Source organism: Sinohyriopsis cumingii, chromosome 2 (assembly GCF_028554795.1).
Source record: "Sinohyriopsis cumingii isolate HCF-2022 chromosome 2, ASM2855479v2, whole genome shotgun sequence".
Lineage (NCBI taxonomy): Eukaryota > Metazoa > Mollusca > Bivalvia > Unionida > Unionidae > Sinohyriopsis > Sinohyriopsis cumingii.
The window spans coordinates 141646341-141664715 of NC_142962.1; the positions used below are offsets into that span (position 1 = coordinate 141646341).

Below are 18375 nucleotides of genomic sequence, written 5' to 3' on the forward strand. Positions count from 1 at the left end.
TTTGATACCTAGGTCTGGCCTTACAACTGATGAGGTGACTGACTGGTCAATTCCATGGCTGGTCGTAATTAACTACCTCTTTGGTCGTAATTAAATACCTCTTTAAAGAGTCATGATATTGACGTTTGTTTCTTTTATGATTTGTTCAAAAGGAATATGAACATAGGGCTGTTAATGGCAGATAACAGCTTAATACAGAAGACCTCAGAGACAAGTTTAGCTGCATTCACTAGTTGTTTTTATTGATAATAATAACTCTTAAATAATTCAACTTCAAGAAGTGAAAAAATGGAAACAGAAAAATGCAGAAAATCAGAAAATGTAAGAAAAATGGAAAGAGAAAAATGTAGAAAATCAGAAAACCTAAGATGGTGAGGAAAAACTGGCAATAAATTCTAGCCATTAAGAAAAATGTTGCATGGAATATTTCATCTTGTACATAATGGATGGAAAATGACTGCTAAGAGTGCAGCATTATAACAGTGTATTGATTGAAAAGGAAAATATTCTTACACAAAGTCCATCCTTGGAGATATACAATTAGATAAACATTTTGAGATACCCAATTTGTGATTCGTTTTATTTACATGCAGTTCCCAAATTGTTGTTTATACTGCAGGCACAAATCTTTGCTGTCAGAAGAGGAAAGGAGATATGCAGATTTGCTGATCGACAAGTACACGCGTAAGCATATCATAGATGCTGCCTTGGTCAACAGCTAACAAGACGAAAAGTATAGTGTAGGTAAGTCTTGACAGAGATGTTGGAGATCTGTATTTTATTCCTAATGCATGAGTGCAGTGCACAGGGTAGTTTATAAATCAAGATGGGCAGCCATCTGTCTTCACATATTTGATTTGTGAATAAAATAGAAGAGTGGCAGATTTGGTTCCATTACCTTTGTTATTATACCTTTGTTATGATATGTATAAGAATTTGAAATGGTATATGTATATATATATATATATATATATATACTGTAGGGATGGATCTAGGACAGATCCTATGATGCAGAGTAACTTCATGTTTATACTCAAGCTGAATTTGAATTCACAAAAACAAATATTCCATGCATACATACATACATACATACATACATACATACATACATACATACATACATACATACATACATACATACATGCATACATACATACATGCATATACAAAAAGATACACACACATACACACACACATACACACACATACATACATACATACATACATACATACATACATACACAAAAACATACACACACACACATACATGGGCCCCAGGTGGCCGAATGGTCTAACGCGTTCTCCGTTACGGATCACTGTCATCTCACCTCTGTCTGCGTGGGTTCAAGTCTCAGATTCAGCCAATGTGGGTATGTGAGAAAGCTTGCCAGTAGCTTCTCATGGGTCGGTGGTTCTTTCCGGGGTTTTCCCAGGTTCTTCCTCCACCATTAATACTGGCCACCATGTATAGCCTATCGTGTGCTGAAAAATGGCGTTAAACCCTACAACAACAACATACATACATACATACATACATACATACATACATACATACATACATACACATACATTCATACATACATACATACATACATACATACATACATACATACATACATGCATGCATGCACACACACACACACACACACACACACACACACACACACACACACACACACACACACACACACACACACACACACACACACACATACATACATACATACATAAATGGACAATATTGTCTATTATAATCTTCATTTATTCCTTTATAAGTATTAGTCATCATCAAAACTAGTATACAAACACATTGACAATTAAGTTTTAATCTGAGGCCATTTATGAAAATGAGTACATTTGTGCCATGTATGTAATTTTAAAAAACATCACTAATGTTTCCAAACAATGCATAATTAATGATTTCTCCATATATGCTTGCCTGTCATGAAAATTGAAATAAAATGTGACACTACAGACTGAAGAGATGAAGTATGTAAAAATAGACTGTTGAGATGAAATATGCAACACTAGAGACTAAAGAAATTGGAACATGTGATGCTACAGACTGCTGAGATGAAGTATGTGACACTAAAGCCAAAGAGCTGAAGTATGTGACACTACTTACTAAAGAGATGAAGAATGTGACTCTTCAGACTGATGAGGTGAAGTATGTGACACTAGAAACTGAATAGATAAAGTATGTAAAACTTGAGATGGAAGAGATGAAATTATGTGACACTACAGACTGAAGAGATGAAGAATATGACACTACAGACTGAAGAGATAAGAATGTGACACTGTTGGCTGAAGAGATCAAGAATGTGACACTACAGACTAAAGAAATCTAGAATGTGATGCTACAGACTGAAGAGATAAGAATGTGACACTATAGACTGAAGAGATCAAGAATATGACACTACAGACTGAAGAGATAAGATTGTGACACTGTAGGCTGAAGAGATCAAGAATGTGACACTACAGACTGAAGAGATCAAGAATGTGATGCTACAGACTGAAGAGATAAGAATGTGACACTACAGACTGAAGAGATCAAGAATGCTACACTACAGACTGATGAATAAAATATGCATACACAAGAAATTGAAGATATGAAGTATGTGAAACTCAAAACTGAATAGATGAAGTTATGTGACACCACACACTGAAGAGATGGAGAATGTGACACTACAGACTGTTGAGATGAAGTATGTGGCACTATAGGCTGAAGAGGTGAAGTATGTGACACAACAGATTGAAGAGATGAAGTATGTAACATGACAAACTGAAGAGATAGAGAATGTGTCACTCCACACTGATGAGATGGAGAATGTGACACTTCATACTGATGAGATGAATTATGTGGCACTATAGGCTGAAGAGGTGAAGTATGTGACACAACAGATTGAAGAGATGAAGTATGTAACATGACAAACTGAAGAGATAGAGAATGTGTCACTCCAGACTGATGAGATGGAGAATGTGACACTTCATACTGATGGGCTGAAGTATATGACACTACAGACTGAACAGATTTGACACTAGAGATTGTTGAGATGAAGTGTGTAATGCTAAAGATTGTTGAGATGAAGTGTGTAATGCTAGAGATTGTTGAGATGAAGTATGTGACACTATCAATTATTGAGATGAAGCATGTGCCACTACAGACTGAAGAGATGAAGTATGTGACACTGCAGACTGATGGGATGAAGTTTGTGACACTTCAGACTGAACAGATGTGATACTAGAAATGTTGAGATGAAGTGTGTGATGCTAGAGATTGTTGAGATGAAGTATGTGACACTTTCAATTGTTGAGATGAATTATGTGCCACTACAGACTGAAGAGATGAAGTATGTGACACTGCAGACTGAAGAGATGAAGAATGTGACACTGCAGACTGAAGAGATGAAGTATGTGACACTACAGACTGAAGAAATGAAAAATCACATTCTATTAATGATGGCATTCTACAACAGATACAAGTTGTTCAACAACTGGAAATTTTGGCATATTCTTAAATATTTTAGAATCCTTCTTATCATGAATTCAGATCATCACTTACATTGACATTAATAACAACCCGTTATCTTTCTTTTTCTTAAACTAATGTTTATTGCTTGTATTGGTTGTTCTTTTACTACATTGTTGTTCTCCCAAATTGTTATTCAAGGCCTGAGATTTAACAGTTTGATTGGAATTTGACAGTTGCATGAAAAATATCAGGAATGTTCAAGTAATGTCTTCATTAATAGCAAGTTTCTTTACTTTATAATTCACACTCAGGTCTCAATATTTGCTTGACTTGGTTTTAATACCAGTCACTGTAATTCACACTCAGGTCTCAATATTTGCCTGACTTGGTTTTAATACCAGTCACTGTAATTCACACTCAGTTCCCAATATTGCTTGACTTGGTTTTAATACCAGTCATTGTAATTCTCACTCAGGTCCCAATATTGTCTGACTTGGTTTTAATACCAGTCACTATGATTCACACTCAGATCCCAATATTGCTTGATTTGGTTTTAATACCAGTCACAATGATTCACACTCAGGTTCCAATATTGCTTGATTTGGTTTTAATACCAGTCACTATGTTTCACACTCAGGTCCCAATACACACTCAAGTCCTAATATTGCTTGACTTGGTTTTAATACCAGTCCTATGATTCACACTCAGGTCCCAATATTGTTTGACTTGGTTTTAAGAACAGTCACTATGATTCACACTCAGGTTCTAATATTGATTGACTTGGTTTTAATACCAGTCACTATGATTCACACTCAAGTCCTAATATTGCTTGACTTGGTTTTAAGACCAGTCACTATGATTCACACTCAGGTTCCAATATTGCTTGACTTGGTTTTAATACCAGTCACTGTAATTCTCACTCCGGTCCTAATATTGTCTGACTTGGTTTTAATACCAGTCACTATGATTCACAAGGAGGTCCCTATATCCTATGCATGATACAGTCCCTGCTTTCAGCACATTCAGTCAGCTTTAACACCAGTTGAACCATAAACAGAATGAACTAGGTGAACAGGTGTTAATGTGAAACTTGCAAGTAAATACCTCTGTGCCTCAACCATAATTAAAATGATGACAGTTTCTGTTATTGTTAAAGACATATCAACACAGTAGCTAGTAATTTCAAAACCCTTTGAGACTCTTTGAACAAACAAACAAAAAATGGTCTGGTCCAAGAGCCCCACGGGCATCCGTGGTGAACCTGTCTCTAAATTTACAGGTTTTGACCCTTTACAGGGTGACCACTACTAGAAGATATTTGCTAAGTGATGATTCAGACTCATGATAAAATGGATTCTTTACTATTATGAGTATTTGTGTCAGCTTTAGCATCTTTGCAGATTTCTAATTTTTAAAAATTTATGGAATTTCTGGTTATACATGAATTGCATTGATGATTATTATTTTAAAGTATATGTTGATAATGTGATATTGTATGTAAAATACATGTAGATAATGTGATATTGTATGTAAATGTACATGTAGATAATGTGATTTTATGTAAAGTACATGTAGATAATGTGATATTGTATGTAAAGTACATGTAGATAATGTGATATTGTATGTAAAGCACATGTAGATAATGTGATATTGTATGTAAAGTACATGTAGATAATGTGATATTGTATGTAAAGCACATGTAGATAATGTGATATTCTATCTAAAGTACATGTAGATGTGATTTTATGTAAAGTACATGTAGATAATGTGATATTGTATGTAAAGTATGTGTAGATAATGTGATGTTGTATGTAAAGTACATGTAGATAATGTGATATTGTATGTAAAGCACATGTAGATAATGTGATATTTTATGTAAAGTACGCGTAGATAATGTGATATTGTATGTAAAGTATGTGTAGATAATGTGATATTGTATGTAAAACACATGTAGATAATGTGATATTTTATGTAAAGTACGCGTAGATAATGTGATATTGTATGTAAAGTACGTGTAGATAATGTGATATTGTATGTAAAGTACACGTATATAATGTGATTTTATGTAAAGTACATGTAGATAGTGTGATATTGTATGTAAAGCACATGTAGATAATGTGATATTGTATGTAAAGTACATGTAGATAATGTGATATTTTATGTAAAGTACTTGTAGATAATGTAATATTGTATGTAAAGTATGTGTAGATAATGTGATGTTGTATGTAAAGTACATGTAGATAATGTGATATTGTATGTAAAGTACATGTAGATAATGTGATATTGTATGTAAAGTACATGTAGATAATGTGATATTGTATGTAAAGTACATGTAGATAATGTGATATTGTATGTAAAGTATGTGTAGATAATGTGATGTTGTATGTAAAGTACATGTAGGTAATGTGATATTGTATGTAAAGTATGTGTAGATAATGTGATGTATGTAAAGTACGTGTAGATGATGTGATGTATGTAAAGTACGTGTAGATAATGTGATATTGTATGTAAAGTTTGTGTAGATAATGTGATGTATGTAAAGTATGTGTAGATAATGTGATGTATGTAAAGTACATGTAGATAATATAATATTGTATGTAAAGTATGTGTAGATAATGTGATATTGTATGTAAAGTACATGTAGATAATGTGATATTGTATGTAAAGTACATGTAGATACTGTAATATTGTATGTAAAGTATGTGTAGATAATGTGATGTTGTATGTAAAGTACATGTAGGTAATGTGATACTGTATGTAAAGTACATGTAGATAATGTGATATTTTATGTAAAGTACATGTAGATAATGTGATATTGTATGTAAAGTTAAATGCTTTGGGAGAATATGTTTCTTTTCTTTAAAAGATGCATTTTGCTTAAAGCTAACATTTTTTTAGTTTTTAGAGTGTAGATTTTCATGGGGTGAAATGTTGTGGAATTTTTATGAATTTTTATGGCTACCCTGTTATTACATATATCCATATGCAGAACATTTCATCATAGCACACATATAAAAGAAATATGCATTCAGTATCATTACACCTGTTGCAGTTTCAGTGTTATATAACTGCACACTCCAACTATTCCATTTCATTATGGCCATGAGTCTTTTTCATGTTTTGATATGTCAATAACACCTTGAGAGGAACTTGTGTGTAATGCAGCAGAAAGATCACGAATGCAGTTAAGACAGTACTAATAAGTCCAGTGGAAATGAGAATGTTTTTTTTAAGTAGCAGTCAGTTTAGTCTGCATTCATGATACCATTTCTAAATAACCTTTCAGTCCCACTCACAACTTTAGTGACATATCATACTGTGTGCCAGTGTGCTAGGGTATGAAAGATTGGAGACTGTTACCTATTTTTACATGGGACTTTTCTTTTGAGCTGTTAATCTTGCTTACATTGAACAATCTTGTATTTCTTAAAATTTTCACAGAACATGAATTTTGCAGACAACTTGGGAAAAAATACAGGATGAAAAAGAACCTGAGCACCTAAAGTTTTCAAATTTGTGTCAGGGCATATTTTTATTGTGTCAGGGCATATATTTTTATTGTGTCAGGGCATATTTTTATTGTGTCATGTTCTTGTTTGCTTTTACTCTTTTATTTTCCTACATCTCAGTTTCACAACACATCTTTGCCAAATGAATGATAATTTGTATTTTCACAACACATCTTTGCCAGATAAATGATTATTTGTATTTTTCCATTTCAGTTCCATTATATCAGAGTAGATTCTACTGTGGAAGGCTATTTGATGTTAGAATTTCCAACCATCATGAAACTGCAGGAAAAGACCAAAACACAGAAATTCCATATTATGCCCAGTAATACTGCATGTGATTAGGTTTATACTAGAAACAGGTTTTCACCATTATTATGTTAAATGAATTTCTAAAGTCGTGTTTCTTGTAGGGGTGCAAGATTGAGAATTGAAAATCCCCATCGTGTCAGAACTGGGATTCAAACTGAGTTTTCAAAACAAAATCCTTGGTGTCCAAACTGCTAAGAGTTTAATTAAGAATTTGGGGGGTCACTATTACATAGTTGTTCCTGTAATGTATTTTCCTAAGTGTTGGGGTAATAATACAGTGTAAATTGAGTACATTTTGGGTGTTTCAATTCTTCTGCTTTGATGAGACCTTGGTATTTTTTGTTCAGTCAGTGGTGTATTGGATCATTGGTCTTGATAAGAGTTTCATGACCATTTTCACTAGGAAAGAGTTTGATTGTCCATTGAAGATGATGGCACAGGGAACTATGATAAGGCATACAATGGGGTTGTGAGGAATATACTCAGTTTTAGAATCTGATGACACAGGGAACTATGATAAGGCATACAATGGGGTTGTGAGGAATATACTCAGTTTTAGAATCTGAAGGGCATCAGATTCTAAAATTCAACATTCTCAATAGAGTGCGTAATATTGTGACAATTGAGAATCAGTGTACAAATATGTTTTAGACTCGAAAGTCTTGTATCCCAATGTTAAGGCAGCTAATATCAAAGCAGTTTTATTTTTCTGGATCAGGCCATGGATCTCAAAATAATCTGGATCAGGTCATAGATCTCAAAAAAATCTGGATCAGGCCACGGATCTCAAAATAATCTGGATCAGGCCACAGATCTCAAAAAAATCTGGATCAGACCATGGATCTAAAAAAAATCTGGATCAGGCTATGGATCTCAAAAAAAATCTGGATCAGGCCATGGATCTCAAAATAATTTGGATCAGGCCACAGATCTCAAAATAATCTGGATCAGGACACAGATCTAAAAAAAATCTGGATCAGGCCATGGATGTCACAAAAATCTGGATCAGGTCATGGATCTCAAAAAATGTGGATCAGGCCATGAATCTCAAAAAATTCTGGATCAGGCCATGGATCTCAAAATAATCTGGATCAGGCCATTGATCTCAAACTTGTAATATTACAACTTACGTGCACATTAGTGACAAAGTCTACAGATCCAATTGTTTTGAGAATGGAAATACCATTTGGAGGGTTTTTATTCTCAAGTAACAACCTATGTGAAGATTTGGTGACAGCTTCTGGCATTGTTTTAATATGTGTAAGTTAAATATTTTTAAAATATAGCATAATTAAATAAACTTAACAATTGTAATAATGATTTACTGGTAGAAATTTTTTCTAACATTCAAAAACGTCAAGGAAGCTTCGTTTTCTGATGAGTATAACAACTGATTTCCTGTGATTGGACCCTGTATTTGTCACCTATGACACTCCATTTAAACCAGTCTTGTAAAATAAACTGTACCCTGTGGCAAACTGTAATAGAGCATATGCAGCCAAACTTCACAATTATGCTTCAGTGCTGCTTCAGATACCAAACAAAAATTAAAATGGTGCAACTTCTGATATTCCTTCCATGTATAACTACTAATTGAGCCAATTCCACTATTCCCTCAATATCTCCAGCATAACAGGGTCCAGAACTTGGACTGCACCATAAGTGAGAGTGCAAGTTACTGAGGAACTAAAAACAATTAAGAAGGGGGTGCTATCAGTTGAAATGAATTGACCTGAAACATGACTGTGACTGTTAGCTCTTAAGCAGGTAGGATTTGCACTCTTTTTAGCTTTTCTTTTATTCCTCCCACTTTAGATGTTTTGATACCAAAGACATAATTACTTTGATAATACAAAGCAGGTCTGCTTTTTAATGAGTGTAACAATACAGTAAATACTTTCGCAAGTCAGAGATCAAAACACAATTAGCACTTAATTCCTTTCTCACAGAAATGCTAATTGCCTTAGCTGTGATCAACATTTAGATATAAGAAGGTATATTGCATTTATGATGATTATCCTGAAATAGAATTAAAAGTTAGAATTAAAACCTGAATTTATACATTAACATGTGTTAGTGATTTCATTCCTGATTCACTGAAATTGTGTTAGGAGTGTGATAAATAATTTACTGAGAAACACCCCACATTATTTAATATTAAATCATCTGCCCGATTTTTTTTAAGTTCCCAAATTGGGTTCCTTCTTGTTTTCCTGACTCATCTGTGAAGTTTGTATTTGGACCTAACTTATAAGGAGTATATACAATATATACTTGATCTTGCTTCTCTGTCAAATAATCACGTTAATGTTAGGAAATACTTCTTCCTCTGGAATCCAGCCCTTCCATGGAATTGAAAAGTCTCCCTGTCTACATATTATATAAACAAAGGGAAGTAACTCTTATATTACCTCCCTTAGCACTCTGTTGACACAAAGGATATGATCAGTTTTACCTTTTGCTGTAACATGTCAACATTCCTCCATGAATATGTTATTTGCTGCTTTTTCTGTTACCCATCATGTCTTTTTTATGGTACAGTAAGTCAGTCAATCATTCATTCTATGTAGTGTATAGTACATTTTGATATATTTAAGTAAATATTTGGACATTTGGTGAATTTGTGACTGGTTCATATGAGAACATGCATTTAATCAATAACTCCATATTCAGCAGGGTGTAGTAACACATTTTACTGTTGTCATTCATAGATTTGTTTATTTGAATATATTATCTCAATGTTATGATACATTTATGTATTTTTTATGATACATGTTTTATCTATCTATATTAATTATCATTTCAGTTTATCCATATAAGTTTGATTGGTAACTTTCCACATCAAACTCGCAGACTGTTTTTGAGTTAGGATATCCAAAGAAATGTGCATATCTAAAGATTTAGGATATCCAAAGAAATGTACATATCTAAAGATTTAGGATATCCAAAGAAATTTGCATTCATAATGTGATATTTGGTAGTCATTATTTCACTTTGTATATACACCTATAGTGTTTTGTTCTTTGTATTGTCTGTATCAACATGGTTGTTAAATGCAAAAAATAAATGACAATTAAGGTGGGTGAAGACAATCATGAGTTTTGCCCTGCCTGAAAAAGGTTCATTGTCCAACACCTGTAAGATGTGCTGTCTGGGCCATATGGTCTAATGATCTTCAAAAACAGCTCAAGGGCAAGGTTAAAAGGTCCTGGCCCAAATCTAGTGATTCCTACCTCTGATTCATCATCTGGTTTAGCTGGAGATGTGAGAGTGCCTCAGGCAGTTTAATTGCCTTGTACTGGTACGGTGGAAATAATGCAACCACCCACCAAGAGAGCTCTTGAATCAAGGATGATCTGTACGATCCATGAAGTTTTGTCAACAGGAGTGAGTACAACAAAATTGTTTCATATAAATCTTGGTAACCCACTAGGTATAAGTCTCCTTTACTGGGCATTATACAGGTAAAATTAATGGACATATCAGATGATTTTACCAGTCAACATGGCCAGCATTTGTGTTATGTTGATTTATTTGCTGCTCTGGGTGTTTACCCACCCAGCCAGCCATATGGCTAACAAGTTTATCATCATAATATATTTGCAGTCCTGTCTGTTGACAGACACATTCAGCCATTTGGACACATTAAACATGGTAAAGGTTCAGTTTTCAAATATCATTCATTTGTACCATCAGCGATTATGTCTCATGTGAGCTTCGCTGCCCAAACTGGCTGGCCAACATACACAGCCACATTTGTAAAGCTGTTGCCACACTCACAATTGGAGCAGTCTACCCAGCCAAGCCATCTGGCTTTACTGACCCAGCTAACCATGCCATCAACACCTTAATACACAGTGGTGCAGGAGGTCTCAAAACCATCATTTGCAGCCTTTCCATTACCAAGATGTATGGACATCCATGCTGATGATATGGCATCAACTTTACCTTACGTATGACATACCCTAGGACATGCCCACATATGCACAGGAAGACTATGACCCTCAAGTCCTTCCACTCAAACCAGGAAAATAAGACATGACCTCAGAAGCATTATACTCCTGGAATCATCCAGTCAGAATACTCTGATCTCTGAAAGGAATAGGTACGTCTGATGAATGTTTCTATACACAGAATACAAACTATTTCTACGAGCCATGTCTTTAAACAATTTGGAATCAGTTGATTGGTATGCCCAGTCCATGTTTCCACTTTCCATGTGGCCTCACAAAAGACAGTTTAATCTCACTGGTTCCTTGGTTGTTGCCCAGACAGTCACCAGACCATGCCACTCCTGACACAAACATATTCTTGGGTAGGATTGGTCAACTTTTGTTGGCTTTGCTAGAGAAAACTTGTCTTTGTAATTAGTTGTCAAGTACAGGAGCCTTCAGGATATTTCCTTCCACAGATATATACGCTTATATTCATTTGTGTCAGCTTCCATTAAACCATTTTTCCATTGAAAGTAGAATGTTAATTTGATCCTATAGGTACTTCAGGTGTAAGTCTCCTTCTACTCTTACCTTATTCTTCTAACATTAATGTGATTGGATAATCTATTTGACAGAGAAAGGAAATTGTATTGGTAATTATATTTCTCCAAAGAATATCCAATCATATCATTCGGATTCCCTTCCACCTCTCCCTGCAACATGAACATCCTGTCTCACTGCTTAAGTTAGGAATGGCTACATCTGGTATACAAAGTGCAATCTTGTGATGTAAGGGGAGGTAATCTGTAAAAGCTACTTCCCTTTGTCTATAGTAGCATCAGGGAAACTTTCCAAGCCTATGGTATGGTTGAATTCCAGAGGTAGCACAGGTAATTCCTAATGCTGATGTGATTGGGTAAGCATTTTCCGAGAAAGATAATTTATTATTAAATTTCTTTTTTTTCCCTTGAAATTAGAGCATTTTAGTAAAACAGTACATCAGTAAAATGCACACTTTGTAAGAAATCAAAAGATTTATGATAATGTAAGTCAAAATTGTTTGTAATAAAGATCTATTAAAATATCAAAAGATAGTGTGACTTTAAAATGCACAGTTATGTTTTTTAAATGTATATTATTTCATATTAAATAAGCAAATGTTTGTGGCCAGTTAGACCAGATGGCATATAGAGAAACAAATTTAAATGTTTGAATAATTAGTTTTGTTGTTGTAATAAATATAAGTTTGAATTTATTTTGTATGGCATCCATTTGCATTGTATATTTTAAAGTGGTTTGTATTTATAAGATAAGAAATCTGATTTTCCTTGTGATAGAACTTTTTTACATTCCTTATTGATGGGATTTTTGTTTTTGTAGTGGTACACTTCAACAGGTACCCTTCTTTTGTTAAATTCCGTCCATATAGGTACAATTTCTGATTCTCTTGCACTGAACATTTATTCAGAAATTTGTACCATGTTTTGGATTTGTCAAATAGCAGTGGAAAGTTGTTTTATTTATTAATATATTCATGTACATATATTTATTTCTCAAACTATTTATTATTGTATTTAGCAATTTCTTTAAGATCAAGCTCTCAGCGAAAGACTTGGTATGAGGTTAATTCTGCCGAAAGAGAAAAACATCACTCGGAATATATCATGCGAGACTGTAGGTGATCCCAAAAAATTGACCAGGAATTCCAAAGGTCACCAGAACATGAATTGTTATTAATTCCTGTCAAAGCTAGAATTTTAATCATATTTAGTAATTTTAATGATAGTCACAAAGGACTGACGGTAGTGCAGTACAGTCTGTTTTGTAAATGTTGGATAGAATAGCAGTACACTGTATTTGTACTAAGTGGCGTGGTATTTAGTAGTGTCATGGTTAGTTTATGTGATGTAATTAGTAAACGTTACTTATCTTAACTTCAACGTTCCATACTGGGCAGTCATATAAGGCAAGGAGCATTTATGTCTACACATAATATGTAGATGTTCATTATTTTTCCTTCCTGTTTATGGAGAAGGCAAACAAAATAATTCCTCAGAATATGTTTAACTTTTTATTTAGCAGGGAAACAATGAACTGATCATGTGCACACTGTGATCTTTTATTGGAGATTTTTGAGGCTTTTCCTCAATAATGATTTAAGAATTAGTTCAGTGTAGAGAACTAAGGCACAATTATGTATTTTGTATTTTGTACTCTAATGTAATATATATGAAGATAATTATAAAACCTTGCTCAACAAGTTTTTCGAAAAATGCTTTTTGTCTTAAGGTTGTAATTTACCATTTTGCATTTTATCATTATGTGACTTTCTGTTGGTGACCACCTTAAATAAATGTTTAAGAACTATAGTAAAGATTGTTTATGTTTTACAAGGGACGGGGATTTTCAGAATGTTATCACCGAGAAACGTCATAACCAAATTCATTGTTTATTTTCAGAATGTTGATGTACTTGTCCATGTTATTGACATTGGACATACATGTAGTAGACAGTTTATACTTGTATGATTACTGTCAGAATTTAACTGTAATAGAATTTTTAAAAACAACATACATTTGTATAAATCAAACTTATGGTGTAAAAACAGATAAACCAGTAAGTTTTATCATTGACAAGTGTCAACATGTACATGTATCATCTGGTGAACCATAAAAATCATTTGTATGTGAAAATGTCTTTGTCCAATAACTTAATGACTAGTAAATTAGACTTTTATGTATTTGGAAAGAAATTTTCAATTGGCCCTGGGTATAATGTCTGGTAATAAATCATTGTCACTGACCTTGTAGGTAAAGTCTAGTGTCCAACATGCTAACTAGAACTTCACTGGCCCTGTGTATAATGGCAGTTAATGAATCATTGTCACTGACCTTGAAGGTAGGTACAGTCTAGTGTCCAATATGCTAACGTCATTGGCCCTGGGTATAATGGCAGGTGATGAATCATTGTCACTGTCCTTGTAGGCAGGTACAGTCTAGTGTCCAACATGCTAACCTCATTGGCCCTGGGTATAATGGCAGGTAATGAATCATTGTCACTGACCTTGAAGGTAGGTACAGTCTAGTGTCCAATATGCAAACTAGAACCTCATTGGCCCTGTGTATAATGGCAGGTGATGAATCATTGCCACTGACCTTGTAGGTAGGTACAGTCTAGTGTCCAACATGCTAACCTCATTGGCCCTGGGTATAATGGCAGGTAATGAATCATTGTCACTGACCTTGAAGGTAGGTACAGTCTAGTGTCCAATATGCAAACTAGAACCTCATTGGCCCTGTGTATAATGGCAGGTGATGAATCATTGCCACTGACCTTGTAGGTAGGTACAGTCTAGTGTCCAACATGCTAACCTCATTGGCCTTGGGTATAATGGCAGGTAATGAATTATTGTCACTGACCTTGTAGGTAGGCACAGTCTAGTGTCCAATATGCTAACTAGAAACTTGTTGGCCCTAGTCACAATGGCTTGTAATGAATCATTGTCATCCTCATCACTTCCAGTAGCAGAAATATGGGTTGCTACCTGGCAGTCTCTAATTTCACACACGATTTTCTCAATTGCTAGTTTCACAGATGGGGCAGTGTCAATATCAGAATTAACATAATCCAAGAAACTTCCTTGTTACCAGACCCAAGTAGACATTATATCTCACACATCACAGACCCAAGCAGGCATAATTTCTCACATCACAGACCCAAGCAGGCATAATGTCTCACATATCACAGACCCAAGCAGGCATGTCTCACATATTACAGACCCAAGCAGGCATAATGTCTCACACTGATACTTCCTTGTTACCAGACCCAAGCAGGCATAATGTCTCACATCACAGACCCAAGCAGACATTATGTCTCACACATCACAGACCCAAGCAGGCATAATGTCTCACATCACAGACCCAAGCAGGCATAATGTCTCACACAGATACTTCCTTGTTACCAGACCTAAGCAGGCATAATGTCTCACACATCATAGCAAGAGGAACATCAGCAGCAACAGCAGCACTATCACTGTAATATCATCCATTTGCTTACTAGACTCGACATTAACAATAGTTTGCAACAAAGACCGTGGAAGCATTACGCCATACACGACAAAATTTTAGCGATTGAGGAAAGTACATTTAATTTACGCTCAGATTTTCGTGAACGCCCTGCGTCAAATTATTTGTAGATTTTCGTGAACGCCCTGCGTCAAATTATTTGTAGATTTTCTTTTTCTGACCAAGTCTCAGCCATTTTCACAACAGTCAGAATTCAAAATGAACATGAGTGAGATTTACTTAAAGCTGTACTCAGTATGTCATCGTATAGGTATAAAAAGATACGCAAGGATATTTATAAATTATCTAGTCAAGAAAGTAAAAAAAAACCCAAAAAAACATTTGTTTTCATGCTTTAATTGGATTGAACTTTTGATTCTAAAGCACATAATATGAATGAGGTGTGATTATCATGTCTTACCTGGCACCTTTGTTAATTGCTGATTATGGATGACGTTATTATCACACTTTTGTTACCCTGTACCTTTGTTGTTACACATTTCCTGCCATTGTTTATCTGGCTTTGGCACATCAGGCGATGAAAACATTTTATTTGAGCTAAATGTTTCAGGCAGACCACACAAATCAATGACTATTGTAAATTAAATTTTGTAACAAAGGATCATTATAGCAAAACCTTTGGAATAAATTGTAGTTAGTATTTAGGACAAGGAAATTAAACTCAAACATTCTGAGAAAACATTGTATCCAAGAATGAAATAAACAATCTTTACTGTATTTGTATATGTAGTAGACTTGTAATTAATGTAGTGATTTTTTTTCTGTCTGAAAATTAGGCTTTCAGTCTTTTATTTTTTTCTTAATAGAAATCTTTTTGTATTTTATGTTATGATAAGATAAGGTGAAAACAATAAAATGTTCTGGATCACCTTTTTTCAGATCTCATAAAGGATGGAAATGTATTACGACGAATTAGCATGAAACATGGTCATGCATACTAATGTATTACAAAGAATTAAACACCATGAAACATGGTCATGCATACTAATGTTTTACAAAGAATTAAACACCATGAAACATGGTCATCTGTACTAGTGTATAACAAGGAATTAGCATGATTGAAACATGGTCATTCATACTAGTGTATAACAGAAATGTATCAAAATATGATAGCCTTTTGTGTGTTTTATATGATGAAGTTATTGTTTTTGTTGTGCAAATTATAGAAAGTCCATCAAAGAAACTGTGATATTTTTGTACAAACAACATATTTATGGATAGATAGTTTGAATTTTGAAGTTGATTTAAGTGTCTTTAGTTGATGATAGTTGACATTAAATTCTGTTTTTTATTATTGTAAAGTGTGCATAGTTATTTAAAACAGGAAGAGCATCTTGTGATAAATCAGGTACAAGATTGATATTGGGTGTACACCCAAAATCAGGTACAAGATTGATATTGGGTGTACACCCAAAATCAGGTACAAGATTGATATTGGGTGTAGTTGACCATGTCTGAGGGACCAGTAATGACACACATACTGGACAGACCAAGAATACTTCTATTTTACATCAGTTTGTAATATTTTCTACACTTGCAACAAAATATTTTTTTAATTCTTTTTTGTTTATTATTTAAATCAAATCATCTATGCAAATGTCTATCTTGTGATAACGGTGCCCAATGATTATTACATATGTCTGTATTGAATATCATATGCACATATATGAATGATTTTTTTAATGATGCAGAAATGATTTTTTGGGTAAACTTCAGAAATAGAGAAAGGAATTTGGTTTCAACACGTTAAACTTGTGTAATTTGTGTCACTGTATGGAGAGAGACAAGTTCTTACAGGTCAGATGGCTAAATATATAGAATATGAAAAAAAAGATGCAGCAAAAGTAAATCCCTGAAAAATTTGTCTTAGAAGAGCAAGATAGACACTTAAGAGACTATGACAGTTATCTTTTAACCTTGGAATTTTTGGAAGTTCAGTTGGTTTATTTTTTGAAAAGCAAATTTAGTGCTTAGGAAGTTTAATTGGATTGCACCAGTCTTTGCAAGGTAAATTTATGTTAATTATCAAATAAATTTTGATTGGTGTGTTAATTTTAGATAAGATTAATGAAAAAATTCTGGTTTTGCTAAAATTCTCTGTATTTCTCAATGTATTGAGATTTTACATTTTATCTTGCTTATGTCACATCAGACTATGCCCATAGTTTTGACATAGGTAGAGATTGTGAAAATCATGGAAAATAAAATTATATTTCTACAATTTAACACATGGAAACCTTTTTATTCTTACAGAAAGAGTAGAGGAATTTCCTTGAAGTTATGGGAAAATTCTTTCAAAATGTAATTCAAGATTATATGAATGTTTTATTCCATGATGCCAATGTTACCAGTTAACAAGAAAGATATTCAGACATTTCAACTTGAGGAAGACATTTTGAGATGTCCAGTGAAACATCAGGCCGGCATCATTTGTTGGTAGATTTAGGTCTGTATTCAAGTAACTTTTTTCCAATTCTTAGTAAATGTATTTAATGCAAAATCTGTGCCTTTGTATGTTTCTATTTATAATCAGTATTTATTTCAACAATGTGTGTCAATGTCTCACATAATACTTTTTTCAAACTATTTATCAATTATACTATAGCTTTTTAATACAGTAGTAAAACAAACTGTAAATTTAGTTAAGTAAGCTTATGAGACAATAGTATTTCTGTCTGTGATTATTTATAGGTGTTAAGCTTTATGTAGAGCTTTTATAGAAATCAAAGTAGTTAGCTAGGAATTTAATGTGTATATTTTGTAAAATATACTGACTTGCTACAGGCATGCTATAATTGTTTTGAAATAAAACAGTTTAAGAACAAATGTTAGTTATTTTCTGTACAAAATAGTTTGGACTGCTTCGGTGGCATAAGTGGTTAGAGCATCCGCCTTGGATGCAGGAGGTCACTTGTTCAAACCCTGGCCAAGTCATACCAAAGACTTATAACAATGGCACTAGCAGCTGCCTCATTTCACTCAGCATTAAGAGGATAGTGTTAGGACCGGTCGGTCTGGTGTCAGGATAATGTGGCTGGGTGGAACATCATGCTACATGCTTG

At 34.0% G+C, this 18375-nt stretch overlaps 1 protein-coding gene across 2 annotated transcripts in view; it reads left to right on the forward strand.

Annotated features, from left to right (window-relative positions):
* LOC149805961 (uncharacterized) overlaps window positions 1–18139 on the forward strand; it is a 129805-nt gene extending 111666 nt beyond the window's left edge. The window contains exons 6-8 of one of the 2 annotated variants that reach the window (XR_016419832.1): window positions 620–744; window positions 7195–16661; window positions 16698–18139. Coding sequence is in view for 1 of the 2 variants with exons in the window: in XM_089950753.1 (XP_089806879.1) it covers window positions 620–722 (103 nt within the window). In the remaining variant the exon portion in view is untranslated. Of the gene's footprint in view, window positions 1–619; window positions 745–7194 lie in introns of both variants that reach the window. The other variant, XM_089950753.1, reaches the window with a different exon arrangement.
* Window positions 18140–18375: the final 236 nt, after the last annotated feature.